This window comes from Micropterus dolomieu, linkage group LG18, assembly GCF_021292245.1.
Source record: "Micropterus dolomieu isolate WLL.071019.BEF.003 ecotype Adirondacks linkage group LG18, ASM2129224v1, whole genome shotgun sequence".
Taxonomy (NCBI): domain Eukaryota; kingdom Metazoa; phylum Chordata; class Actinopteri; order Centrarchiformes; family Centrarchidae; genus Micropterus; species Micropterus dolomieu.
In genome coordinates this window covers 23813894-23835467 of record NC_060167.1, presented here as the reverse complement: position 1 = coordinate 23835467, position 21574 = coordinate 23813894, and the positions used below count along the sequence as shown (strand labels likewise).

At 38.8% G+C, this 21574-nt stretch overlaps 1 protein-coding gene across 24 annotated transcripts; it reads left to right on the top strand.

Moving 5' to 3' along the window:
* The first annotated feature begins 967 nt into the window (after positions 1-967).
* znf740a (zinc finger protein 740a) lies at positions 968-19987 on the top strand. Of its 24 annotated transcripts, none has more exons than XM_046075618.1 (21): positions 971-1391; positions 3786-3949; positions 4153-4335; positions 4989-5135; positions 5838-5958; positions 6214-6297; positions 8219-8302; positions 10117-10200; positions 10708-10791; positions 11311-11394; positions 11731-11814; positions 12554-12637; positions 14298-14381; positions 14738-14821; positions 15206-15289; positions 15745-15828; positions 16562-16645; positions 17087-17170; positions 18646-18729; positions 19176-19294; positions 19611-19987. In XM_046075618.1, the coding sequence occupies exons 2-21, from the start codon at positions 3905-3907 to the stop codon at positions 19782-19784; spliced, it is 1965 nt and encodes a 654-aa protein (XP_045931574.1). In that variant the 5' UTR covers positions 971-1391; positions 3786-3904; the 3' UTR covers positions 19785-19987. The 24 variants fall into 24 exon arrangements, with proteins under 24 accessions (XP_045931585.1, XP_045931584.1, XP_045931591.1 ...); XM_046075620.1 differs by having other exon boundaries at positions 972-1391; positions 4989-5105; XM_046075619.1 differs by lacking the exon at positions 971-1391 and adding an exon at positions 1570-1737.
* The last annotated feature ends 1587 nt before the right edge of the window (positions 19988-21574 follow it).

The window sequence follows — 21574 nt, the reverse complement described above, 5'->3', positions numbered from 1 at the left end:
GAACAACCATTCCTTTGAGATATCTTCATTATTAATTGTAAATGGGAATACAAATACGTTGCTGCTCCTGCACATGCTGCATGGGGTGTTTGCATTAAATTTGCCTTCTAAATAAGACCAGCTGTAAATAAGACAAGGTGGAGCTGTGACAAGGAAGACCATGGGTATAATTTGAAGACCTTTCTTGATGCTCCAGTGTTGGTAATCATCCAGTCTGCTCAAGAGTCCTTGAGCAAGGCATTGTATCCTTTAGCGCCGGAGCTCTTGCAGTGAAGCGGCCTGATAACTCTGGGGCCAGGAAGATATATGCCAGTGAGACAGTGGTTTTAGAATGAGTTTTTGATTGTGAGGTTTGTCTGTTATTTCTCACCCCACCAAAGGAACACACACTTATCAAATGGTCTACTTCAGCTAATGAAACAATACCTTACTGAGCTGTTGCTCAAACAATATGAGAAAACATATTTATTTTACTGTCATATTATTTTTAACTCATAATAATAGTATTATAATAGGCTTATGTCCACATCATTAAGGCTAGTTATTGATGTATTAACAACACATATGGTCAAATGTAAACTTATCAGCTGATGCACTGATTTAAATTGTTTTACATATAGCCAGAATGAAATATTCTTGACTGAACATTTTCAAATATTACATACATTATTCTCTCTTATTGGCCAGCAATCAATCGTTTAAAAGAAATTCTGAAAATTATGTTGAAACACAAAAAAACACAAATTCATTCACAATTTTCAAAAAGAGAACAAATTCTTATTTTTTTGTTGTCAGGGTAAGAAGGGAGAAAAGTGCAGAGTAAACTAAAATAAATCAATGCTGACACAATTGACGGTGACGCCATATCGCCCGTTAAATGGCAGCTTGGGAGGAGCTAATTCACAATATTAATTAGCCTACATAATTAAAAAGAGCAACGACAACATATAGCACTCATATAATAACAAATATTAATTTGGCCATACAGCACAAACGAGCAGCGGACTGAGCCACTGAAACTGCCACTATGTCTGCGTGTCCCTGTTTTCTGTGGGTTTAGTGTCCACTCCTTCCTTTTCATCGGAGTCTCTGCAGCCGTCGTCTGAATCAGCTACAAACTGAAAGGCCAGCTCAACAACATCCACCATAAACAACAGCAAATGTCGATATAACGTAAAACCTCCACAACAATATTTAAAAAAACAACGGGTTAACAAGCAGATTGTGGTCGCACTCTGTGTTCCCGAGGAGCTGAAAGAAGAAGATGACCCTTTTCTCTCCGCTTGAAGAGGCTGTGCTGCTGTGTGGGGGAGTGGGTTACATCCTGTGGCGTTTCCTGTGTTTGTAAACTAGACGCTCTTGCAAACGTCGGGAGAGTGAAGCTAAAAAAGGTAGATACATATCTTTTTATTCTTCTTCGATGCTCGGTAAATTTTGACTGTGCATGTGGCGTGCTGCTATTTCATCTGTAAACAGCCACGCTCTGAAATGGCAGCAAAGGGATTTTACCCAATTTTACACAGCGTCAATGTTAGCCATTGCTAGCTCGCTAACAACCGTTAGCTTAATCATCGGGAGGGGGAGGAACTCGCAACGACGGCCATCACGAATGTCTTTATCGCCCAATCTCGTCTTGAACTAGTTGTGTCTTGTGTTATTAGCATGGTGAAAAGATGCATTGGTCCACTCAGCAAGATAGATACTCTTGTTAAACTACCGTATCAAACCGATGACCAGGTGGGCTAAAAAATGTTCCGATTATTACTAACATTTCAGTGGGCGAGGGCGCCAGCGAGCAGCTACCTGCTGGCTAGCTGCTGTTAGCTTGATCAACATCAGCAAAACTAACGTCTGATTGCGAAGGCCAGCTCAGTCAGTGCAGAAAAAAGACAATTATTTTTAAACCAACATTATGTTAGGGCTATGGTATTTCCTTTGCTGGCAAATAAAACAACAGCCCAAACCCTAACTATACGACGTAACGTTGCCTTTTAATTAGCGTTGGACAATGTTAGCGGTACGCTAGCAATCTATTTTTCTAGCAACATTAGCTAGCTAACCAACGCCAATGGCGAAAGCACTGTAGCGTTAACGTAAATATCTGCATCCATATGGCTGACGTTACCGTCAACCTTTTGTGATTGCATACAAGCGTTACAGTTTCACAATTGGAGAAAAGAACAAATGAAGCCAAAGCGTAGCGTTAAAGCTGGAGAATCCACCAAAATACAGAGCAGCTTTCTTTGAGTGATGTCGTGGCCTCCTCGTAACGCAACGTTAACTAACTTGTAAAAAAAAAACAACGTGTGATTTAATGTACTAAATGTGTCATTTAATGACTAGCTATGTAAATGTTTATATTTTGCAGCCCTGTTGTTAAATGTTAGCTTTTAGATTCCCCTTCAACACTAAATGTAGAGTTACAACCACTCATATTCTGTTTAGGTTTGCTCTTTCAAACTAAACAGAAAAACTAGATTTTTCTCAAAAGTTATGCTTTGTGAAGGGTGTATTACTAAGAAAGTAGTAAGTCATGTAAGGAACTCTTTTTTTTTTTTTTTTTTTTTTTTATTTAGTGATCGCTGGTCTCTAATTTTCAAGAAAATAACAGGTACACAGCAGATAATGCATTATAACTGTTCCCCTCACATTATTACTCTTGCACATTTGCTCACTAACTGTAGTGCTACAGCGAAGCAGTAGCAGTTTTAATGCACTCAAATCAGTTGATGCTAACACAACTGTCATAAGTAACCTAAATGTAAATCACCAATCATTCAACTTGTGAATGAGATGAAGTAATTTTTCTTTAAACCAAAACACATCAGAAGATACATGGTCATTTATAGCAGTGTTCCATAGCAAAAAATAGTTTGTTTTCAAAATACTGTATTGTTTTTTTTGTTAGTTATTTCTCTCACCAAAATAATGTACCAAGAAATTAAACTAGGATTCAAGGGGTGGTGATGGGGCAGTGGATAAGACACATGCCTTTGGTGTGAGACACCAATGTGTCCCTGAGCAAGACACTTAACCCCTCGTTGCTCCAGAGGTGTGCGAGCCCTGACATACATAGCAATTGTATGTTGCTTTGGATAAAAGCATCGGCTAAATGAATAAATGTAGACAAACCTGAAAGGCAAAATATTGGAATAGATTATATAAGAAATATGCTCAACCCTGTCAATGAGCAGTTCTAACTGTGTTTTAGGAGTGTTTTCAATGTCATGTAGATCCAAAGTATCACATTTTTGTTGTGTGAACTAAAACTAATGTTGCAGATTTCCCTCAAATGTTTCTTCAAACATTTCAGAATGCAAGGTGAACATCCCTGTTGGCTTTAAATTATTCTGCAGTCCGCTGTCATGGACATCAGCTGGACATAAGATTTTCCATACTTATAACAAGATAATGTTCTTTATTTTTATTGGAATGAGGTCCTTTTAGCTATTGAGGTTTTCATTTTTTATTAGGGTTTATTTAGAAGCATATGATTGTAGTAGCCCAATAGTAACTTATCGTCATCAACTGGAATAACTCCAAAGACAAAAAAGGCAACAGGGAAAATATACAGTATGATTAATAAAATATAAAGTATGCTGACTAATTTAACAAACAAAAAATAATATTGGGGTATGTTGGCCTATATTTTGTAATGTTGAAATGTCTATGTGAAAAATGACCATCCTAACTGGAGTTAATTAAATGTTTAATGATAAAGACAGCGAGTAATGCTGTTGTAATTTAATGTTTGTCTGTTTCATCCACATCCTCCTCTTCCTCAGTTTTAATGCTAGATGAGTGAGGTGGGGTGTGGCTTCCCACCAGCCCGACCATCCTGACTGACGGATCTCTGGATGACCTTGTCCCCACCCCTGTCCCTGCGCTCACATACACCACAGCAATGTCACATCTGCCCAGCAGCTCAGTCCGCGACCATATGAAATGGGTTTGTTTTGAGCAACACCAAAAGTGGTGACAAATAACTTTATTTGCAGTCTTGTGTCACTCAGGATGTTGTCGTTGATGACTAGCTTGGCAAATGCCATGTGACCGGCAATATTGTCAGAGATGCAGGTCATTTCAAATTGCAGAGTGTTTTTAAATGGTCGATGTAGTTGGTTAAGTGTTGCTCTTTGTTTTACTTTGCAGGCGGGGCTGCTTGGTTGCGAAGCGGTCCTCTCCAGTATGGCCCTGATGCAGGCTAGCTCCATGGCCGCTCCGCCCAAAAAAATGATGGCACCACTTGGCCATGGACCACCGCAGAGAGAGGGACCTGACCGTGGCCCCCAGAGCCACATGATCCTCCCATCTGGAATGAGCTGTCCACCCCTGGTTAGGACCGACTTGGGATTTGGGGCTGTTATATGCTATGCTTTTAATATTATGAAGGGTGTAAACCCACTGCCTTTCTGGAATTGAAAAATTCAGCATGGGTGGACTTTAGCTCTGAACTCAGTCATGATGGTTTATTCTTATTTAAAACAACCCCCCGCTTCTTGTTTTAGTAGTGTTCTCACTTATAAATTGGAATATTAGTTTATGTCATACATGCTTTTAAGGATATAAAAACGGTCACTACCAGGTTATATGCAAGGGCAAATCTTTACAGTTTTAGAAGCGCTGTATATCCCACTGTCCTTACTCCACTGCAAACAATAGTTTTGTTGTTTATTTAAATTAAGATTTGTTTCAGATGGATATAACCTTGCCCTTACAAACCCATTATATGAATGATATTCCTCCTCCAGTCTGAAATTATAATAATTGTTTTAAATCATGTTGGTTTTGACTAAAAATCAAGACTGAAAAGTGTACAAACCCACACACACTATTGAATATATCTATATAACACTGGCTTCTGCAGCTGGAAGCAGCAACATGCACATAATAGAAGTTCAGATTAGTCATGTTTAAATATTCTGTTTTTAGTTTTAAAGCTAAAATATCTGAAATTGGGAAATAATTGACTTTTTCTGGATCTGTAGCTTATCCGGAAGGAAGGTGAATTCCAAGCTCCCCGCCTGCTTGACGAGAAGGAGATGAGGGCCAACGAGGACATGCAGCAGAAAAAAAAGAACAGGAAATCAGTAACGCCCTGTAAAGTGAGAGAACAAGAGGGAAGGGGTGGGAAGGTCAGTGACTGTGGTTGCTAAATAGGGAATGGTCTCTATTTTATTTATTTTTTTAGTTCACATTTTTTCTTATTACATAAAGTGTGCCGTTTAGCTGCTTGCACATGTTTTTGTAAAAGCATTTAACTTCATTCAAGTGCGCCTGACTTGGGAGCTTTCATGTGTGCACTTTTTGTTTGTGTGGGGGTGGGGGGAGGAGTTCAGGGAAGATGTGGAGGGGGTGGAGGCTCTCTAGAGAGGAAAGAGGGGGAGGGGAGCAGAGCAAAGCCGAGCACAATAACTGCAGTTGTGTGCATAACGGGGAGCAGTAACATGAAGGCATTAGGCCATCGGATGGGTCTGTGGGGTGTTCCTCAATTCAAATGTTAATTGAATGTAGCAACAACAAAACAAATGTTCATGTCTTGCTTGTTCATACCAAAGATAACTTAGGTTTTAGAAAAAGATAAACCATTAAAAGAATATACATACAATTTTTTTTGCTTTTGTGTGCAAAGTCTTAAGAACGTCCCAGATATCATGCCTTACATTTACTGAAATTTCACAGGAGTTTTAGATTTTTGTCAGGTCTGAGCAGTCATGGGTGGGTATATTTTAACAGATTGTGCCATTGTGTTTGTGTTTAATAGTTATTAGTGCACTCACTGTTGAGTTGCCATTTAAAACCCATGTTGAACAGTTATTCTTTACTGTCCTCATTAGGGCACAGGTGGAGATGAGAATGGTCCATCATCCAAAGTGCAGAAAAACTTTATTTGTGATCACTGTTACGGAGCATTTAGGAGCGGATACCACCTGAAGAGACATATCCTCATTCACACAGGTATGGGTCATGCTTGGAACAACTTGAATTTGCAGTTAAGCCAGAACAGCTTTTAATGCTTGACTACATGAACCATTTTTTTGAAAGAGGCCCTGAAAGCTTGAGTTGAACTGAATCTAGGAGTGTGCAGCAACTGTAAGGTTTTTCAATGGCCTGCTATAAAAACAACAACCTTGTTTGGTAATAGCTTTTTCCTCACAGCTAATTGGTGGTATCTGTGGGGACTTTGACTAAAACTGGTGCTCTTCGGTTTAGGGGAGAAGCCGTATGCTTGTGCCGTATGTGACATGAGGTTTATTCAGCGTTACCACCTGGAGAGACACAGCCTCATTCACACGGGTATGCGTCCTTTAACCGTACCCATATTACATAAATCGGACTACATCTGTAGTCTGTCACCAATGTCATCAATGGACAGATGCTCAGGGTTCATTTTGTCTGTGGACAGTAATTTCCAACAAAGCCACCCCCCCAAAAAAAATCTGTTCACCCCAAAATATAAAGCACAGTATTTCTTATAAATATTGGTCCCCCAACACCAGGAAAAAAATTTCAGAAGGTGATGTAATACACCGGTCCAATAGTCCAGAGTCCACTATTAAAAACTGTTGTTTAAACATTTATGACACATTTTTGTTTTGCTTTTTTGAATGTCTGTTATTTGCCTTAATCATAGCTTATATTTTGACTGGCATCAGTTGTAGAAGTTTTTGCAGGATTTGAAAATCGACATTATTTTAGCACTATTTTAGAGGATCCCAGAGATGTTGGATTTGCATTCCTCCTTTTTCTCCTGAATGTTAAGTGGGATTGAGCTCTGCTGCCTGTGGAGGGAGAAAAGGGTCTCTCTTGTCTCATACAGCAAAACCTAATTTCTTCCTGTCTTCAGCTTTGACGTTGTTTGGCCCCATGGCTGTTTTTGACCCATCATTTTAACTTGTTTTCATCAATTTGCTTTAACAAGTCAAATAGGAAGTCCTTTGGTTCATTTGACTTTGCATTGTTCATGTAAATGCTGTTGGGTCCTGCAAAGATGTCAGCTTGTTACACTCTGGTCTTCACGTGGTGTGGTCACTAAAGAGTAACCACACCCAGGCTAATAATCCTGCGTGTTCTGCCATCTAGCAGTTGCTGCATGCTCTGTAAGCACCTTGTGCAGTACAGTATCGGGCAGTGCTGTGTCACAGCTGGTTGTGGTCACAAGTACAGATCACATCGGACTACCCACACTGTTTGACCATCCGACAAGCACCTCTGTTGAAGCATACTTGCAGCTTTATCAAGTCTGCCATGTCGTGGGCTGGATGATTTGACTAGAGAAAATCTTTCCTTTCGCTCTAAAACGTTCAGTTAAGTTCAGAAGCAGATATGTGCTCTTACTAAAGAGAACCACTTGGCTCCACAATATTGGTTTCCTCACACAATGTTACCAGACCAGTAGAGAGAATGTTAAGTTGAAACTCAACATTAAAGCATAGGTAATAATTCTCACTATGTATCACAAAGAACACTTTTTGTTAAACATTCAAATTTCTGTGACGTTTCTGTGTGCATTTCTTAGGTAAGAATAAGACATTCTTGAAACAACTGAGGAAAAACAAATTAGATCAATTCTACTGCTAAATAATAACAACAAACAGTTCTGTAAACAAGACTTTTTGATAGTGGACTTGAAAGTGGACTCAAACTTGTGGACCCCAGTGTATGTCTGTGAAAGCCTCCAAGCACAGGCCGCAAAAAAACATGCAAGATTTATTTTTTTGTTAATTATTTTTGTGTATAATTATTTCTTTGTCAGTGTAAATAACTGCATGGACATCAAAGGACTATGTTCTTAATTATTGATATACAATGAAAGTTGAGGACTTGAGTTGCATAGTGTCAGTGTTTGCATTGCACCCTTTCACACAAAACTCTTTGTTTTTCATTGTTTAAGAAGTATGCTGTGGGTAAGTGAACTTCCAACCTAATCGTTTTTCCCAGTCAGTGGCTACTGCCCCAGTGTTCACCAAAAGCACTGCTTTAATAGTAAACTAATGTTGACCAAATGTACCCAACTCATTTGGCATGGTTTATATGTATATAAATATCTAATTTTAGTCCAATATCCTAGTGGCTTGAGTAAGCGGTTACCCTTTGTGGCAACACTGCATCTGTTCTTTCTGCTTTCAACATGATACATTTTGTAATATATTTTTTTCTTTCTCCACATTTGGCTTAGACTGACTAGCTAATAATGTTATGCTCTGTGTGTGTGTAGGGGTGAAGCCGTACGCTTGTTCCATGTGTGACATGAGGTTTTTCCAGCGTTACCACCTGGAGAGACACAGACTCACTCATACGGGTATGCGTCCATTTACCGTACCCAGTTCAAGTTTAGAAACTTTATTTAATCGGGTAGTTTCTCATTAAGATGAATAGTTCTTATTGAAGAGAGGCGTGAGAACAAAAACATATATACTGTCTTAAGAACCACACAAACAACATAGAAGCAAACAGCCCTGTAGTATTACATTTTATTCATGATCCTGTATTAAGGGGTCCTGGGGTCAGTGTTTGGCTGTAGGAGTTCATGCCTTTAAACCATTGTTTTTTTTCACCCAGACACACTTTATCTCAACCCTCTGTCATTAGTAAATGTACAATCTGTAGTACCTATACGGTTTAATGCAATCTAACACAAACGCCTGCAATAGATCCTATGTTAAGAAACAGATAAATCAATTGAATTGGGTGGACAAAATATAGAAACATCTTTTTTCAGTTGCAGTTGAGACCATAGCCTGTAGAGTTACTACATGGTTGAATCATCACCTCTTTTACAGCAAATGGCCCAATATTTATTTAACTTCCAATAATGGCATACATTTATTGTAATGCACTGCATGAATAGATGTAAGTACAAGATCCCGTGGACCCCTCAAAGTGTATTATCCCTCCTGTACCATTGCTGATTGCTCAACATAAATTTACACTGGTTTTTCTATTTGATTTTTTTTATTTCAAGGATATTGGCTACCTACGCTCTACCATGCTAGCAGAGCTGAGATAAAGCTAGCTGTTTGTTACCATACATTGTGGGCATAGTTGTGTACTTTAGTTGTACATGTTTTGCGTATCCTGTCATGTATTAACTGAGATTATGAGTAGATTTCTCCATGATTGTTGAATGAATCAACATGACGTCATAGCTGCAGAATAAGAGATGGGGGTGATTGGTCACAATGTCTTAAGGGCAAAATAATGTAATTTCGCAGATGCACATTTTTCAGGAGACTAGCTCACTGAAGTGTTTGGAAATCTGGTTGTGCTTGGCTTTACTATAAAGTAGAATTTTGCAAATTATTTGGTTATTTCAAGTTAATATTTTAGTCTGTGTTAGAACCCTCCCGCCTGACCCTGCCATATTAAAGTAGCTGATTAACTTAGGCCATGGTATATTATGGGAATAGTCCTTTGATGTCCACACCTATTTTACATGCAGAATGATGGCTGCACAACTCACGTGTCTTAGCTGTAATTGTCTGGCTTTTTAAATATATATTTTTATTATATAGTTGCACAGTTGTTTATACATATGCTTCTGCTGCAAGTTTATGGCGGAGATCAGATTGGAAGCTTTTGAAACTTAAGGCAGATCACTTTGGAGTGCTAGAAAACAAACACACTACAAAGCAACATATGCACTTTACTGCCACCATAAATTGAATTAATATGCACTGTGTGGACGTTAAACCAATTTGCGATAAGACTGCAACAAATATGCTCACAACAAAACAGTGTTGTCGACACTCGTAATAGTGAACGGTGGAGAAGTGTGATAATGTTTCTGCTTCAGCTGGCCAGTGTGATCACCGTCTTAGACATTTCTTTGCTCTCTTGCTCCTGCCTTGTATATATTGTTTGAAACATGCTCGGCTCATATCCTGTTGCTGCTTTTGTTTCACAATGTACTCCAGCTTATTTGAAAAATGAATGCTCCCCGTAACAGAAGACACTTTCACTAATTAGCAGTAAAATAAAAGACCCCTTCGCATGACGCTTGATGGGAATGTGTAATAACTGCCAGGTCCCAGTGATTTAATGCCTGTGAATGATGCTCTCCTTTGATGCTTGAAGGAACCTCTTAGCTAATGTGTTGATACTTTGTGTATGTAGGGGTGAAGCCGTACGCTTGCTCCATGTGTGACATGAGGTTCTTCCAACGTTACCATCTGGCAAGACACAGCCTCACTCATACTGGTATGCGTCTGCTTACCCTAGCTCATTAGGTAGTGGTGTTTTTAGAAGTGTCTTAACTTTTCCCACTCATAGCAGTGTAAACAGAGATTTAGGGTGTCTAAAATGACTACCAGCTTCGAATATTCATATTTTCAGAAACATAAAGATGTATCCAGACATGTATTAGGATAGGAAATGTAAATACATGGTGCATGGGCGCCTGAATGTATAAAACATCAGCTTTTCCCCTGCTGAATGCTCTACTTTGTTCTGCACAATTAATTTATTCATTATTCCAAATTTTTTAATGAGATTTTCTTTTTGTTTGACTGAAATGACCTGTGGTCATAAAACACATGACCGTACACTGTAGGCTACATGTATTGCTAAACAAGCATTTGTTTCTCAGGCTGATGGTATAATGTGTAGAAGCAAAAGAAGAGCTATTCTAAGGGAAGAGTTGATGGTTATGTGTTGAAACTTATGTTTTCTATTTCTAGTTTATATTTACGTACTTTTTGTGTGTAGGGGTGAAGCCATACGCTTGCTCCATGTGTGACATGAGGTTTTTCCAACGCTACCACTTGGCAAGACACAGCCTCACTCACACGGGTATGGGTTCATCCTTCTTTGCTACATTAGAGCCCAAATACCCAGTTTACTGAAGTTTTTATCTGTCCCTTGTTTATAGAAATACTTGTCTGTTTTTTTTGTTTTTTTTTTAATATTCACAAGCACCAAGCAGTTTTAACTATTGGGACATGCTGGAGGATTGCTTTTAGTTTTTTGACATAATCCTTTAAGGCACTAAGTTACATTACCTCATTTGGTACTTCACTGCAGTGCCTGTAAATTACACCTTGAATTGTGTATGACTTGTTTGACATTTCTAATGCATGTCTGCATTGGAAAGCTGCACTGTGTTCAGCAGAGGATGTTTTCATTGAGGTCCGATTATTATTATTTTTTGTTGTTGTTGTTGATAGATTAGACAATGTTAGTGAAAGATATTTAGTGTTGCATCATAATGGTGCCACTGCTTTTGGCATGTCTGGATACATGATATAAGTGAGTGTGTCCTGTTCAGTTCATTGTGTTGTTTTTATAAAATATTTTGCTCTGTGTGTGCAGGGGTGAAGCCATATGCTTGCTCCATGTGTGACATGAGATTTTTCCAGAGATACCACCTGGCAAGACACACTCTCACCCATACGGGTATAAGTTTTACTTATCCCTCTCACTTGACAGCATTGGGGGTTGTAGATATTTGCCCTTGTGTGTAGGCAACGCCTACCTGTGAGAGTACTATGACACAAAGCAAATTGTAATTTGTATTACTGAAATCTCATTCTTAAATATGAACGGTTAAAGTTTACCCACTAGTAGATTTTTTTTTTTTTCTTTTCTGGTGTACTTAATGTATTTGCTAACAGCTTTTTAGGGTTGACACAACACATTTTATTTCTTGTCTGGCTACTGTTTGTAAAATGACATTTTGTGTACACAGTTCATGAGAACACTTTTCTAAAGTTTGGTACTGTGTGCGTTTAGGGGTGAAGCCATACGCTTGCTCCATGTGTGACATGAGGTTCTTCCAGCGTTACCATTTGGCAAGACACAGCCTCACTCATACTGGTATGCTTGAATTAATTGTTCCCCTTTTATAATGAAACCTTTTCATATAAACAACCTACACGTGATTTTTGTGAAGCCCCTCTATATACAATACCATAATTATGCCATTGGTGGTAAATTAATTTCCCCTTCTAAAAAAATGTTTATTAAAAATGTAGGCTTTGTTGGAAAACTGTCCACTGAGAAAGTGACTCTCTCTGTCAGTTACCTTGTTTTGTGTGAACATTGTAATGGTACAGGTGCATGCGTATAGTTCAATACTATATAACATACCCAATGAAAGTCACATTACACTAAAAAGTGTTTTAAATGCAGGCATCAATAGTTTAAAATGTCAAGAGGCTACATTTCTCAAGATTTTACCAGGCAAGACCAAGAATGTCTGGCCTGACTAAATAGTGAAATGGCATCCTGCAAACAGACTGTTGATGGTGGTGAAAACCCATTTTAATTTCATGTTGAAGTTTTTTTTTAAGTTACCCCATGTTCCAAGATGCACCTGAATATTACTCAAGCTGGTCCGAACTGCAGCACATTCACCCTGTTTCTCCTTAACTGGTGATGCACCTTAACTCTTGATGTCTGCAGGTTCTTAGACTCTTTTTCGTGTAATGTCTAACAGAATTTTGTCTGTAATGAAGCATGCAATAATAAACAACCTAAAAGCATTTCACTATGTCTTTTTAAATGTTGCTGTTCTTGAACTTCATCAGTGTTAACATCCTTGTGCTCTGTTTAGGGGTGAAGCCGTATGCTTGTACCATGTGTGACATGAGGTTTATACAACGTTACCAACTGGAGAGGCACAGTCTTACTCATACGGGTACGTCCTCATTTTTTTGAACCTTAACCCTCTCTTTCCCTGACTTTGGTCATGCTTTCGTTTTAATGTTTACATGGCTGCTTCAAACTCGAGTTTGTATTGCTTTCTGTCTCTATTGACATGTTGCATGAAGCTTCTGGAAGGAGCTTTATAAGTACTTGCAAAACAACACTTTTGCCCCTACTTTGTATATGAAATGACATAACATGATGACCGTGAAGCAAAAATGCCAACACCACTCTTTGTGCTTAAAACTGGTCATTGTTAAGCTTTTAGCTGTCTGCAAGGCAAAAATAATTAGCATTACTGACAGGTTTCATATTTGAATCAGCTCAGCTCTAATTACAAATTCGACTTTGACACAATACAGCAGTACACAGTCAGCACAACAGCTGAATGTAATGAAGAATATTTCTTTTAAAAAAGCTGCATGAAATATTGATGGATGTGGGTCATGGAAGGCATTATACTGAGCTGTAGCTGCAGGCCCGTGACTGCCTACAACTGATCAATTAGTGTTACTAAAGATAAACAGGAACCAGATTGGCAGGTAATCACATAGACCTGTTCATTTGAATGTGTATGTGGCCTGGTGGGGGAGCGAACAAACACTTATGGTAATATCCATCCATCCATCCATCGTCAACCGCTTATCCTGCGTACAGGGTCGCGGGACTCATGGTAATAGTTCTTTAAAATTAGTTTATATTCAGTAAATTCTTTTTTTCCTGTAAAAAAAAAAAAATAAATAAATAAATAAATAAAAATTTAAAACATGCAAATTTAGAGCTGACCGCTCACACAGCTAGTCATTGTGTCATTTCACATCCAAAGTAATGGTGAGGTAATAACATGTAATCCTGTTGTGAATAGTTTATTCTCATTCAGTTGTATTATAAACAGGCTTTGTGTAAGGATGTTCTTTATTTTGTCTGTTTTTACAGCGCAGTTTTTTTAAATTTGAAGGGAGACCACAGTCAATGGTTCAGTTTTGCTTAAATCACAAGCTAGGTTCTGTATGATTTATTTTTATTTTCACAGCAGTTTCCGTTTCTATGCATCAGTTTTAAATCAGTTAAATCACAGGAGTTACTCTGCAAACAAATGTCAAATCTAAATGTGTTGTGCATAGTTGTTTTACCAACTGCCTAAAATTGTCTAACCTCTGCGATCAGCGTTACTGAAATTGTAAAAAGTTTTTACGTTAACACATCTATTCCAGAAATCTGGATGCGGCACGTTGAAATTAAATAAACACAAGCACCTATTGGCATCGTGTGGAAAAGCATTTAGTTATTGTGCTAGTTGGAATTTGCCTATTAGGGGCTTTGGTTTTGTCTCAATCAATTGTCTGGTCATTTGGTAGATTTTTAGGTTTGAAGATATGTTTATTTTACTTTGTACACAGGATATTTTCATTATCCCTCAATTTTACTAATTTAAACCTTTGATTTAGACCTTTTAGCAGTTACATTTTAAATCAGATATGAATACAATTTCCAATTGGAAAAGCAGATTTTGGAAGCGTGCTGGAATTTCCAGTATAAATAAAGCGCTGATGAGTGCAACCAAACTTTACTAAGCAATTAGTAAAGTTTAACGTCGATCATTTTTGGCAGTTGAGTGTTTTTATGCTAAAGTTGGTACTTTGTGTGTATAGGGGTGAAGCCGTACGCTTGCACCATGTGTGACAAGAGGTTTTTTCAGCGGTACCACCTGGCGAGACACAGCCTCACTCACATGGGTATGCGTCAGCCAATCTTAACCCTGTCACAAGATTAGGATGCTGCAACATCTGTATGCTTGATCTAGTCTTAAATATATGTACTTAGACCCAAATGATTCAAGTGTAATATCTAATACATGACATCACCATCTCATGTGTTGTGTAAGTGGATTTTAGATCCCCCTCTGGGAATTTTTGTAATTTGAAACAAGCATCTTATATCATATTGTACCCTTGTAAAGTCATTTTAGGGTATGACATTGGTTATTAACCACAGATATCAATTAAGTCCATACTGGTACTTTTAAGTTATATATTTATTTTCTCTTGGTGGCAGAGACACAAAAATAATTCTCTTGATGCTCTGCGTCTAGGTGTGAAACCTTATGCTTGCACCATGTGTGACATGAAGTTTTTTCAGCGTTACCACCTGGCGAGACACAGCCTCACTCATACGGGTATGGGTCCGTGCACCGTGCCCATGACATTTCAGTGTTAGAAATCAGTGTGCACATTTAAGTCAGTTGGTTCACTTCAGACATATGCCTGTTGCATTTTGGGGAAATGTCAATATGAAGTTTTAACAGGGTCTCCTAGTCATGTTAGGCATTATCAGTTGAGCAGGTTAGCTGTAAATTACTATGTTTTATTTTGTTTGTTGGTAACTATAACACTTTAAAATGGATAAAGGAATTTATGAAGAAAATATCTGAAGAAAAAGTGTTGGTTTTTGCATGAATTGGCAATTGTGTGGTTAATAACCAATAGTGTTGATATTAATTCCTAAATTTAAAACATGAAAAATGAGGCAAGGTAATATAATATTGCTACTTTGCATTTAGGTGTGAAACCTTATGCTTGCACCATGTGTGACAAGAGGTTTTTTCAGCGCTACCACCTGGCGAGACACAGCCTCACTCATATGGGTATGCGTCCGCCCACCGTACCCATGTCACTGAGCTCAGCCTGTAATTACATAATGTTAGATACTGAGTCAGCCATCCAAGGTAGTTATCAGTTACACTCTCAAACTGTTCAGTAGAACGATTTCTTGATCAAGCCCTACCCTTCATTATGTGTGTGTAAAAGCAACATGAAAGCAAGTCTTAATGTGTAAAGAAATACAGGACTGCAACATCATCAGCTCATGTGATGTGTTAAATTGTGGATTTGAGAATTGGTTCACACAGTTTGATGTATTTTTTTATTTAATTTGGAGAAAAAATACCATTAAAACATAAATTTCAAAACAATTGGAAAAAAAAGTGGTTAACAACCCATCAATTCTGAATAGGTATATGAAGGATGTTTCTTATTGATGGTTTGTAAACACAAACAAAATACCGAGTCTGACTTTAATACCTTAATGCTCTGCGTTTAGGTGTGAAACCTTTTGCTTGTACCATGTGTGACATGAGGTTTGTTCAGCGTTACCACCTGGCGAGACACAGCCTCACTCATACGGGTATGCGTCAGTGCACCTGCCCCTCACATTCTATAGGTCATCATTATTACATAGTCCTTATTGTGCTAATATCAGCAGCGCAAACAGTTTCAACACAGATGTCTTGTTTCCGAGATTGCCAAATTAGTAGCTGTGTATAAAACCTTCAAGCAAGGTATTTGCATTATTGTAACCTTGATTCGAAGTAGGTTATGGAAATGTACTTATAATAATATTAATTTGTCTCTTGTAAAACATTTAGCACCTTTTATTAGAAGGTTCTGTAAAAACCCTGACCTTTTAAAACTGCTGCATCTTTTGGTCACCAAAGTTCATACAAATTGCTTTTCAGAAAAATGATCTTACTAAATCAGCCCTTTTTTAAACAGGCATAACCATTAGTGGTGGAATGCTCAATTACTATGAAAGCCAACCATCATACATTTCAAGACACTGATCAATAGGCTATTAACATGAGGTACACAAAAGTAAAAGCATTGATTGCTCCCTGACTGTGATTGTAACTCTTTAGAATAAAAATGGCTAATCATTGTGATTGACGACATAGCTAAAACGGTCACTGGTGTAGTTATCTTTGCTGGTAACTAAGTGTTACATGAAGGGAACATTTGACATATGTTTTTGTATTTGCATGAATTGGCAAATGTGTGGTTAATAACCAATAGTTTAGGTTTTTATTTGTTAAGAATGGAAATTGAGGTCAAGTAATATAATATTGCTACTTTGCATTTAGGTGTGAAACCTTATGCTTGCACCATGTGTGACAAGAGGTTTTTTCAGCGCTACCACCTGGCGAGACACAGCCTCACTCATATGGGTATGCGTCCGCCCACCGTACCGTTGACATTGAGATCTGCCTGTATTTAACATTATACCCGATACAGGGTCAGCTGTCTGAGGCAGTTATTATAAAAAGTTGTACATTTTTCTTGATCAAGTCTGTCCTGCTTTTGTGTGTGTGTAAATGCAACACTAAATCTTTACATGTAAATGAACACAGGACTGTGACATCATCAGCTCATGTGATGTGTTTAGTTGTGGATCTGAAATTTGATCAAAGTTTGATGTATCCTTAATTGGCTTTGGAGAAAAAAAAATCATCATGCATCATTTTTTTAGGACATTTTCACATAGCAAGTAAAAAGTGGTTAACAACCCATCAATTGTAAATCAGTGTTTTAAAGTACATTACTGATTGATGGATTGTGACATAGAAATTAAAAGTCCTGAAAATAACGTATTGATGCTCTGCGTTTAGGTGTGAAACCTTTTGCTTGTACCATGTGTGACATGAGGTTTGTTCAGCGTTACCACCTGGCGAGACACAGCCTCACTCATACGGGTATGGGTCCGTGCACCTGCCCTTCTCACATTATATAGATCACCATTTACTCTTTATTAGGCTAATATGAGAGATAGGTTTGCGTGGTTACAGTAGAACACAAGCTTTTTGTAGGCGCTCAGGTTATTTGCTGTTTCTAAGACGTTTAAATTACTAGTTTACTGACATTTCTGTAACTTTTAGTTGAAACTAGGTGAAGTTTTTCGGCAAAAGGTGCCCTCCAGAATTGTTGGCAGATAGTTTGAACCTCTTGTGTGTTACACTTGCGTCCATGACCACATTCTTAAGAAGAAATCCACCCAGCAAGTTCAGAGGTCAACTAACTCTGCCTATTCCTGTTAGTTTCAGCAAGCCCGGTGAAAGCTATCAGTTGTAGTAGCTAGCAAGTCTTCACTCAACAAAAAGTGATTTTGAAAAAAAATATATGCCACTGTCAAGGCGGTAGTGTGCGCCTGTCTCCCTCCCCTTGAACTTTAAATTCTATCTTGATCCAAATGCTGTTTGTGGAAATCCTTAAGGCTAATGTTCAGATTTTGATTTATACACACTCTGTTAGTTTAGATTCAGTTCAGTGTTGAACAAGCCTGCAGAAAATGACTCAAATTCCACTTGTGAATTCTGGTTCTTCAGTCAGTAGTTGCAGTTTTTAGTAAGAAAGTAAGTTCAGAATCAAAAATATGCAAAAACCACCTTTTCAGTACATTTTGGGCTGATCAAGTCATTTTATTATACTTTTTTTTTTACCAAAAAAGAATCACAAAATCAATATTCTGTCTTTTGTTATACACACAGAAGTGCAATAACTCTAAACTGTGCTCTTAACAGTCAATAGGCATAACTGTAGGGTCTCGAAACCCTTGTTTGTTTTGGCCAAACAGCTAATTCTACCAAGACTACCCTCAGTTAGCGTTATGATAACATTTGATTGCATTGAGCTCTTTGTGCAACCTTAGAAGCAGATAGTTGCTTTAGAGGGATCTTAATTATAATTACAGCTTCAAATTCATGCTCAGATTGTAGGGGAGGGGGATGGGGGGTGATTTATTATTTGTTATTGTCTTTGTGGCGTAAATATAAGCATAATAGATGGAAGGTGAGAGGATGCTGAAATAGTCTTGTTGCTGCTGTGTTAAAATGAGGATGTTCCTGATGTTTATTCAGACAAAACAGACAGTGATTAAATGGTAATCTCACATTTGATAGATCTTGGTGTTTTTGCTTTGAAGCCAGACATGTTTAGCTTCACATTGTTAAAATCTGACATAACATTATTCACAGTTTAACTTGTGTTCTTATTTGCATGTCTGAATATTTCAACATACTTACAAAATACAAAAAAGGAAATGCAATACATACTAAGAAATAATGAGCTAGAATCTCTGCCAATAATTTAGTCCTAGTGCTAGCTTGAGTGTGAAAGTTGTATTTTTTGTACCTGTGGGCGGTAGGGCTAATATATTGCTCTGTGTGTGTAGGGGTGAAGCCGTATGCTTGTTCCATGTGTGACATGAGGTTTATTCAGCGTAACCACCTGGAGAGACACAGCCTCACTCATACGGGTATGCGTTCCTTTACCGTACCCTTATCATTGAGAGAGGCTCTGGCGCTTGCAGCAGAACGGGGTCACAACAAACTCGAGTTTGGATTGTCAAGTCATTTGATGGGATGTTGAACCAGCCTCAAAATACTTGCCCCGGTTTTTTGGGGCCACAATGTTGCGTAGATCTGGGCCACGAAAACAAGAAATTCCACTCTGATCTACACATAATGAGTTGATGACGAGGCCTTTTTAATTAAGTCAATCAATCAATTCAATCAATTGACGGATGCTGAAACTACACTGTTGAAATTTACTGATAGGGCAATTTTTTTTTACTTTCCAACTTTTTGTAAGTGTTGGAAATATAGTTTGCAAATAAAGATTAGTAAGTGAAAGTTGCACGCTGTTTGTTGGTACCAGACGCTAAAACTGATGCATTGACTGTGTATTTTTGTGCTCTTTCAGGAGAGAAGCCATTTGCTTGTGACATGTGTGATATGAGGTTTATCCAGCGCTACCACCTTGAGAGACACAAGCGTGTCCATAGTGGGGAGAAGCCTTACCAGTGTGAGCGGTGCCAGCAGGTACGTACGAATGGAAACACAGCAAAGTGACCCTGATGAAATACTTGAGGCAGATTTATACTTCTGCATCAAATCTATGCTGAGGCTTATGTAATCCGCGTACCCTACGCCCTAGCCTGGCACGCACCTCCCAAAAATGTACACACACACGAGTATAAACGACTGCGTGGCTATGTGCGTAGCTTACGGCGTCGACTCGACTCAGAATATAAATCAGTCTTTACAGCCTTTGTGACAGGTTATGTTGTTGTTTAAATTGTACAGTATGAAGATTGATTTATTGAAATGATTTATGTGCACTTTGTATATTTTGAAGAACTTTTCACGGACAGACCGGCTGTTGCGGCATCGGCGGTTGTGCCAGGGTCGCAGCGTAGCCAAAGTAGAGAACCAGCCGTGCTGCGATCCACGCCCTTACCCCCAGGAACCTCCACCCGCACCCCCAACCTGGAGTCCCCTGCACCCCCCTCCAGGCCGGCTGGCGGTCTGACATTCCACCTTCCCTACATCCACAACACCGCCAGAGACGGGACAAGCCACAGGGTTTCTTCTTCTCAGCTCTGTGCTGAGTGACGCCACACTCTAGCATAGGCTGGTCTTGCAGCTCCAGTCTTGGGATTACTATTGACAGAGGGACATTTGTGTTTTTGTTTTGTTGACTTTTATTGTGTTGTCCCCCCCCCCCCCCCCCCCCCCCCCACCCGTTTTTTTTTAAAGACAAGACTTTTCTGTGATGAACATTGGTCCTGTTTTGTACGATTTGAGTTTTTGCAACAAAAAAAAGTTTCTATTGTTGTGATCTGCATTTGGTGGTACTCGGGACGGGCAGAGGGTATTGTTTATCCTGATGTATTAGCAACAAAATGGGATGAAGTGGTGAGGAGTTTGTTTCAAATCTTTGTGTTGCCCATTTTGGCTCAAAAAGATTGTCACTTCAGTCAGTATTAGTACAAGTGAACTTTGCTTCCAGGTAAAGCAAGGAAACGACTCTGTTGACATGTCATGTAGACCAGATCTTGCTTGCCATTACAGCCAACATAGTGTTAAGCATTTCACTGAAAGCGGTATCTGGAGCAATAGGATTTCCCTGACTTTTATCAACACAGGAGGTACAGGTTTGATCAACACTTTGTGTAAATTATTGATTGAAAATGTTTATTATTTCACTATGTGACTTGAGTGACAATATTTTTTCCCCCCGGCACAAAATAGGCCATAAAGAAACAGAAAATTAGAAAATGGTTCAAATACGGTCTGTCCCCACATTTTCAGTGAAAACCTGAGGAAACCTGCGTAACTGTAAGTGTGTTTTTATAAAAAAAAAAAAAAAGTAATATCAAACAGTGCTTCATAACAGTAAACCAGGACTTCCAAGAAGTGGATGATGAGAGGGCAACCTGGAGTGGACCGGCTCTGTGTCAGACATGCAGGGTGGAGTCCCAGGAGCATCACCTGTGTATCTCATGCTCCGCGTCGTGTGTGACATGCTGATGACTCAGGAAATGGCACAGGATGGCAGCCTTAGTAAGTCGTCCTCCCACACTTACTGACGCTATTGTACGTTCAGCTGTGTATGTACAGTGCGTGTGTATATACAGAGATCTCCAGTACTTAGCAGAAAGGTGTCTCTCCTTGCTCTGTCCATGCACCCTGGTCTAAAACCAGTGCAGGTTGGCCACTTGAAGTCCCATTATGTTGTTTGTACAGATTCTCACATCGTGAGATTAGCGGGGTTATACAAAATCTTGTGGCCTTAGTGTGTTGTTTTTGTTTTTTCCATTTGCCTTTTTCTCTGCTGTTTATTATTGTGGATCAAATGTATTTACTAAGACGAGACAGCCTTTCATCATCATGCTATGTTTTTTTTGTTTTTTTTATCCTAAAGCTGTCATAGTTACAGAATGTTGGTGGCTTCAGTGGCGCTAAAACAAACTAATGTGTTCTCATGTCAAGAGAGTTTGTCTTTTAATGATAATGAATATGTTGAGTCATTGTTACTGATTGCAGTGTGCACAGTATGTAATCCTGAAGGGAGCCCCTGGGAGTCCTTGTGAGAAGTCAGTGGTGCTAAATTGTTCCCCACTGCTGTGCTTCGGCCAGTCACAGGCCGTAGCGCAATCAACACTTTGCTCGACTCTACTACACACTAACAATTGCCTTTTTTATCCAAATATTTTGTGGTTGGTATGTAATAATGGATGTCTGTCATGTCATTGGATTTAGCCTTAAGTAAGTGCGGATACACAAATAATCATTGTAGTACTAAATGATACTGTAACG

Excerpts from the sequence above, each read along its gene's own strand:
- znf740a (XM_046075618.1), top strand. The coding sequence starts at position 3,905 with ATGTCACATCTGCCCAGCAGCTCAGTCCGCGACCATATGAAATGG. Across the intron at positions 5,136-5,837 it reads AAGAGGGAAGGGGTGGGAAG|GGCACAGGTGGAGATGAGAA; the intron begins GTCAGTGACTGT and ends TGTCCTCATTAG. Across the intron at positions 15,290-15,744 it reads ACACAGCCTCACTCATATGG|GTGTGAAACCTTTTGCTTGT; the intron begins GTATGCGTCCGC and ends CTCTGCGTTTAG.